The 8,212-nt window shown below is 36.3% G+C and overlaps 1 protein-coding gene across 1 annotated transcript in view; it reads right to left on the reverse strand.

Annotated features, from left to right (window-relative positions):
• LOC107061781 (uncharacterized mitochondrial protein AtMg00810-like) overlaps positions 1 to 3,630 on the reverse strand; it is a 7,193-nt gene extending 3,563 nt beyond the window's left edge. The window contains exon 1 of the mRNA XM_015311589.1: positions 2,858 to 3,630. Coding sequence (XP_015167075.1) covers positions 2,858 to 3,630 — 773 coding nt within the window. The remainder of the gene's footprint in view (positions 1 to 2,857) is intronic.
• Between the last annotated feature and the right edge of the window lie 4,582 nt (positions 3,631 to 8,212).

An 8,212-nucleotide genomic window follows, 5' to 3' on the forward strand; every position in this document is an offset into this window, starting at 1 on the left:
CTCATTGAGCTGCGAGTGCCTCTGTTCAAGAAAAGTTCCCTGTTCTCTTATTATTTAGGAACACTAGTTCTTCTACGATTGATCCTCTTCATTTTTGGGATCTTATCACACTACAAACTTAAATCTATTTTAAAATAAATGAGTAGCTTATCTTAGAGAATAACAGTAACCTGAACAAGAAGCTCGAACAAGAAGAGTAACTCGAGGAAATCAAACAACACACCGAATAAGAGAAGAAAATAAAAATCAACTCACAAAAGAGGAGCCATACCAAAGATTATAGTAGACAGAAAACATATATTCAGTTTGACATGAATGGAAGAATATATGGTGCTAATCGAGTTTTCCATGTTTCAAACCCAAATGGAACTACGATTGTTTCTACCTTATATGTGCAATACCATAGGAGGTAATTTGCATCGGTTCGAGTTAATTAGACTGTAAAATAATATAATTGATTTTTTAGACATACACAATACACTATGATATGATCCATTTATATTAAATAACTTTATAATAGTGCAATTGCAATTCCTAATTTATTCTAGTTAGATAGAAATCTGTTAGGAATTAGTGGCACGTTACTACACAAGTGGATAATTTTTAACAACTTCAACCACTTTTCCCACCTTCTATGCTGGCCTTAAAAGTTGAACAATTTTTCACTTATTATTCAAGATGGATTTCTCAAGTTTAATACAACTCGCTCTATCTTCTATTAGAACGTTATTTGTTCTCATTGAGCTGCGAGTGCCTCTGTTCAAGAAAAAATCACTGTTCTCTTACTATTTAGGAACACTAACTTCTCCACGATTGATCCCCTTCATTTTTGGGATCTTATCACATTACAAACTTAAATCTATTTTAAAATACACGAGCATCTTATCTAAGAGAAGAAGAGTAACTTGAACAAGAAGAGTAACTTGAAGAAAACAAACAACACATCGAATTTGAGAAGAAAATAAAAATCAACTCACAAAAGAGGAGCCATACCAAAGATTATAGTAGACAGAAAACATATATTCAGTTTGACATGAATGGAAGAATATATGGTGCTAATCGAGTTTTCCATGTTTCAAACCCAAATGGAACTATAATTGTTTCTGCCTTTGATGTGCAACACCATAGGAGGTAATTTGCATCAGTTCGGGTTAATTAGATTGTAAAATATAATTGATTCTTTAGACATACACAATACACTATGATATGATCCATTTATATTAGATAACTTTATAATAGTGCAATTGCAATTCCTAATTATTTTAGTTAGATAGAAATCTGTTAGGAACTAGTGGCACGTGACTACGCACATGGATCTGTTGAACAACTGCAACTATTTTCTTTCACTGTCAGTCGAAAAATCGGAACAATACCTCACTTGTAATTCATAATGGATTTCTCAAGTTTAATACAACTCGCTCTATCTTCTATTAGAACGTTATTTGTTCTCATTGAGCTGCGAGTGCCTCTGTTCAAGAAAAAATCACTGTTCTCTTACTATTTAGGAACACTAACTTCTCCACGATTGATCCCCTTCATTTTTGGGATCTTATCACATTACAAACTTAAATCTATTTTAAAATACACGAGCAGCTTATCTAAGAGAAGAAGAGTAACTTGAACAAGAAGAGTAACTCAAACAAGAAGAGTAACTCGAAGAAAACAAACAACACACCGAATTAGAGAAGAAAATAAAAATCAACTCGCAAAAGAGGAGCCATACCTAAGATTATAGTAGACAGAAAACATATATTCAATTTGACATGAATGGAAGAATATATGGTGCTAATCGAGTTTTCCATGTTTCAAACCCAAATGGAACTATAATTGTTTCTGCCTTTGATGTGCAACACCATAGGAGGTAATTTGCATCAGTTCGGGTTAATTAGATTGTAAAATATAATTGATTCTTTAGACATACACAATACACTATGATATGATCCATTTATATTAGATAACTTTATAATAGTGCAATTGCAATTCCTAATTATTTTAGTTAGATAGAAATCTGTTAGGAACTAGTGGCACGTGACTACGCACATGGATCTGTTGAACAACTGCAACTATTTTCTTTCACTGTCAGTCTAAAAATCGAAACAATACTTCACTTGTAATTCATAATGGATTTCTCAAGTTTAATACAACTCTCTATATCGTCTCTCAAACACTATTTTAGTTCATTTAGCTGCGATTTCTACTGTTCAAGAACTGTTAGGAACACTCTATTCCCTTAGGATTGATGCCTTTCATATTTTGGATCTTATCACAGCACAAACTTTAATATACTTTAAAAAAACGACCAGCTAATCCAAATGTAAAAGAGTAAATCAAACAAGAGGAGTTACAAATCAACTCACGAAGGTGGGCATACCTGAGATTCGAGTAAGATAGAAACTAAAGATTGAGTTGAGATCGCTGCTAGGCCGACCTGTGCTTCCTCTGTTTTGAGAAAACGCAGATGAAATGCTAAGAGCTACAAGCTATGCTGAGATCGCTGCTAGGCAGATGCTGCTAGGGTTTTCTTACTCGCGCCAATGTTTTGAGAAACAAAGCATTTTTTGTCTTTGTGTTTTTAGAATTTTAATTACACTTATGTTTTGTCTCTAGGTTTTGGTGAAAATAAGACTTTTCTTTAATATTCAATTTGTAGCCGCACTTTCTCTCCAGGAGACCCCTAAATTATTATTTGGGACTAGTTATTAATTTCTTTGGAGACTAGATTTAGTACCTTCACTAAAAGATACATAATTAAGGACCGAAAAAAAATCTCGTCCCAATACATATACTTTTAGAGACAGGATTATTGACTCGTCCCTAAATGTTGGTCTTAAATGAAGATTTTTCTTGTAGTGCAGACCTTCGTGAATCAAGACAAGATGCCCAATCCGAATCGCAAAAAGCCTTTAAATCCAGTGAAGGAGTGGCTGAGAGATAGAGACCTTGGCCAGGGTCTGTTCGAAGGTATCTTACCACACGAAGTGCAGCATGAAAGTGGGGAAGTCTGGGTTCATTCATGTATTGGCTGAGGTGTTGAACTGCAAAAGAAAGATCGGGTCTTGTGTGTGTTAGATAGTTTAACTTTCCTATGAGTCTGCGATAAATTGTTGGTTCCGCAAGAGGCTCTCCAGAAGTGGATGAAAGCTTGATTGAAGGATCAAGAGGAGAGGAAACAGAAGGCAAATGGACACAATCAAATTCTGAAATCAGGTCGAGGGCAAACTTTCTTTGGTTCACAATGATACCATGGGACTCTCGTAGTATCTCCAATCCCAGAAAATAATGTAAGTGTCCCAAGTCTTTTACTTTGAATTCAGCATGAAGAAACTCTTTTGGAATAGACAATTCAATGGGATCATTACTAGTGAGAACAATATCGTCAACATAAACTGCTACTAAACAAACAGAATCCCCTGTTTTTTTTTTGAAGAAAAGGGAATAATCATTTAGAGAGGATGAATATCCCTTAAAATTCAAAGCCGCTGCAAGGCGAGAATACCACTGTCGTGATGCTTGTCGCAATCCATATAATGATTTTCTAAGATGACAAACATGATCTGGACTAGGTGGAGTCATACCCGTAGGAAATTTCATATACACCTCATATTGCAAAATCTCCATGTAAGAAGGCATTATTTACATCTAGTTGAGAGATAGGCCAACCCTTTTTAGCTGCCACACTGAGAATACATCGGATTGTAGTCATTTTGACTACAGGTGAAAATGTCTCAAAGAAATCAATACCTTCTCGTTGAGTATCTCCACGAATGACCAACCTCGCCTTTAGTCTCTCTATTGATCCATCTGAGTTATGCTTTACTTTGTAAACCCATTTACAAGGCAGTGCCTTCTTTTCGGGGGGCAATTTAACCATATCCCAAGTGTGGTTGGTGAAGTCGTCAATGTACTTAACCAATAGGAACATACGAGGTTGTTTGTCCAATGGTCAATAGTTTTTTTGGTTGATATAATCAAAATGACAAACAACAAAAAGGATAATTCATTCAAAGAGAGAAAATCAAGCTTCAAACAAAACAACAAAGGACCTGATCGAATAATTGCTTTCTAAACCTGTTGTTGCTTTTATGTGTTTGTATTTGTACTTATCTTGTAGGATTCGTTTTAATCTTGAAAGAAACGTTTCAAAACTTTGTGTGAATCGTGTAAGAGCATAGTTAGGAGTGACTTTGTGTCTTATGGTTAAAAGTCTATATTGATTATCAATAGTTAATATAGTGGGCAATGAAAGCATTGCTTTGGCTCATTTAAGTAATAGTGATATTACTTAGGTTGAGATTAGGAGGTTAATCTCATGGTTGTAAGTTGATAACTGTGTTTCACTTTTGCTTGGTGATTAGTTATTGAGATATAGAACTATCAAGTTGCTAGGCAGTTAAGTCAAGTTGTTAGGTTGTTAACTTTCTGTTATTAGGTTATTAACTTTCTGTTATTCATTCTGTTAAAGGCATGTGATTCACGTTGTGAGTTTAGATATAGAATAATTGATGAGAAATTCCTTTATATAGGTTCAGTTCTATTCTGTAAAAGATCAGTTGATTGAAATGAAAACTTGCCATTGGTAACAATGTGAATTTGTTCTAGAAAGCTGTCAATTCAGTTCGAGTAGTTAGATTACAAAAGTTTTCATGGTATCAGAGCAGGCGATCGAAAGTCTGTAGAGAAGTAATAGACTTCACTGTTAGTTGCTTGAAGATTCAGCAATGGTGAATAACACTGCAACAATGGTGAATAACTCAGATGCATCAGAAATTGATCCACAAATCGATCACAATCATCCTTTGCATCTACAGTCATCTGATACCCCTGGTGTTGCCTTAATTCCAATGAAGCTTACAGGTCTAGAGAATTATGGATTGTGGAGTAGATCAATGCGCCTTGCACTACTAGTCAAAAACAAACTTGGATTTGTTGATGACACCTGTGTTAAGAGCACGTACAAAAGAGATTTGGCAATCAGATGGGAAATTATGATGCAGTTGTGTTAACGTGGATCAGTGCAACAGTAGCACCAGAGCAGTTAACCAGCATTGTGTATGCATCGAGTGCGAGGAAGATCTGGAGCGACTTCAAGGAGAGGTTTGATAAATCTAACTTGACTAGAATTTTTCATTTGTGGAAGGAGATCAGTATGATGAGTCAAGGAACAAATTATGTGACTACATACTACTCTAGAATGAGAGATCTATGGGATGAAATAGATGTTATGGTGCCATCTCCATCATGTGACTGTCAGGAGTCGAATTCTCATGTTGAGCACATTAGACAACAGAGGTTATTGCAATTTTTAGTAGGATTGAATAAGAGCTATGCTTAAGTCAGGAGTTCAATTCTGCTTGGTTCACCAGTCCCAAGTGTGAATCAAGCCTATGCAATGGCTATTCAAGAGGAAAGCCAAAGGAAGCTAGGTTTGATGGAAGGAGGAAATGATCCAATGACTATGCTAGCAGGAAGAGGTTCGAGATTCAATAATCAGCCACAAAATTCTCAGTATCCACCTAATACTTCTCAGACCAAGAAGAATCAAGGTCATGTCTTACATGGAAGGAAATCCGGTGTGATCTGTGAACACTATGGATACAAAAGCCATACAAAAGAGACTTGCTACAGGATTGTAGGTTTTCCTTCTGATTTCAAAAGCAAAAGGGGAGTGTCTAATGATGAGGATATCATGCCTCATGCTCATGTATCAACAGCTGAAGCTGGCTCATCTACTTCAGGAGGAGGAAATTCTTCTCAATTCCATTTTCCAGGTGGTTATTTCACAAAGGAACACTATGATCAAGTGCTGAAGATGATGGTTTCTCAGCCCACATGAAGTTGTAAAGAAAATGCAGTTGCAGGTATGAATGCTAAACATAATAATGTGAATGTAGCAAATTTGAAGTGGATCATTGATTCTGGGCTACACATCACTTATTGTGATAAGATCCTTCATGATTGCAAACACTTAACAGAGTCAAATCCTAATAAAGTGCAAGTACCTACAGGGAATAAAATCCAAATAGATCACATTGGAAATGCAGTGATTTTGGAAAAATACAAGCTGGAAAATGTGCTACATGTACCAGAATTTAGATTCAATCTGCTGTCAGTTTCTAAGCTGACTAAGGACCTGAATTGTGTGGTGTCTTTTTATCCTAACCTATGTACAATGCAGGCTCTCAATACTGGGTAGGTGATTGGGATTGGTAAGGAAGAAGAAGGTCTTTACATTCTCAAGCATGAAGCACTCTCAGTAGCAGGAGCAGTAGTTGCAAATAATAGAATGACAGATTTGAAGTTGTGGCATCTCAAATTGGGGCATCCCTCTGTGAAAGTAATGAAGCACATTTCCATTTTGAAGAATAAAGTAGATGTTAGTATACAAGAAGAATGCATGATTTGTCCTTTGGCCAAGCAATGTAGACTGAAGTTTCCTTCTAGTATAACTAAGTCCAGTAGTTTGTTTCAGCTTATGCACATGGATGTCTGGGGTCCTCACCAGCATCCCACCTATGATAGAAAGCATTACTTCTTGACTATAGTTGATGATTACAGTAGATTTACATGGGTCTCTTTGTTACAGTCCAAGAAAGAAGTAGGAGCTGTATTAAAAAGTTTCTTTTCTATGATCTGTAATCAATTTGGTTGTTCAATAAAGACTGTGAGATCAGACAATATTACTGAGTTCTTCAATAGTCAAGTTAATACTTTATTTTCTTCATTAGACATTGTGTATCAAAGTAGTTGTCCTTATACCCCACAACAAAATGGTGTGGGTTGAATGGAAACATAGACACATTTTGGAGGTAGGAAGAGCATTGAAGTTGCAATCTCATGTGCCTAGTAGATTCTGGGGTGATTGTATACAAACAACAGTCTATCTTCTTAACAGATTACCTACTGGTGTTTTTGGATGGACAATCTCCTTATGAGGTGTTATTTGGGAAACCTCCTAGTATAGAACACATTAAAGTTTTTGGATGTTTGTGTTTTGCGAGTACACTGCCCAGAGGAGACAAATTTGAGGCTAGAGCAAAGAGATCAGTCTTGTTGGGTTTTTCTTCCATACAAAAGGGGTATAGACTGTATTATTTGGATACAAGAACTATGTTTATTAGCAGGGATGTGGTCTTCAGAGAAGAGGTGTTTCCTTTCAAGCTTCTGCAGTCAGATGAGGGACCTTATCCTTTATTATCACCATTTATAGATGATGCAGGTACACATGACTATAATTAGCCCATTATGCAGCCAACATCACGTATTCTTACTCCTACTGATGCATTAAATGAGACTGTGGTGGAACCTGCAGAAGCTGAGATGATGGTGGAACCTGCAGAAGTTGAGATGATGGTGGAGCCTACAGAAGCTGACCTTATGCCTGTTGATGATCCTGTGCATCCAGATGACATTCAACAAGATAATATTGGTCCTAGAAAGACTAGAAGAGCTATCAAACCACCAGTATGGATTAAAGACTACATTGTGCCCCAAAAGTCTCACCCTCATACTATAACAAATCATGTTTACTATGACAACATCTCTACTGATTATCAAAATTATTTACATGCATTTTCTGCAATAGTAGAGCCTCAGTCATACCATGAGGCCTCTCAAGACAAACTATGGGTTGAAGCCATTCATCAAGAAGTTCAGGCATTGAAAGATAATGGTACCTGGACTATTGCAGCCTTACCTCCTGGTGAAAAGGCCATTGGATCAAAGTGGGTGTATAAAATCAAATATAAAGCAAATGGTGAGGTAGACAGATACAAAGCTCATTTAGTTGCTAAAGGGTACACACAAAGGGAAGGTCTTGATTACCATGAGACTTTTTCTCCAGTTGCAAAGATAGTTACAATCAGGACAGTTCTTACACTGGCAGCTTCATATGGCTGGGATTTGTCTCAAATGGATGTTAATAATGCTTTTTTACAAGGTGATCTCAATGAAGATATTTACATGAATCTTCCTCTTGGCTTGCAAAAACAGGGGGAGAATAAGGTGTGCAAGTTGAGAAAATCATTGTATGGTTTAAAACAAGCCTCTAGACAATGGAATATCAAGTTTACTGAAGCTCTGTTGGCAGCAGGGTACATTCAGAGTGATCATGATAATTCTTTGTTCATAAGAAAAGTTGAAAGTGATATAGTGGTAATTTTGGTCTATGTAGATGAACTTTTGATCACAGGAAACAGTTCTCAATTGATTCAAG

This window comes from Solanum tuberosum, unplaced genomic scaffold (assembly GCF_000226075.1).
Source record: "Solanum tuberosum cultivar DM 1-3 516 R44 unplaced genomic scaffold, SolTub_3.0 scf00164, whole genome shotgun sequence".
NCBI classification, from domain to species: Eukaryota; Viridiplantae; Streptophyta; class Magnoliopsida; order Solanales; family Solanaceae; genus Solanum; species Solanum tuberosum.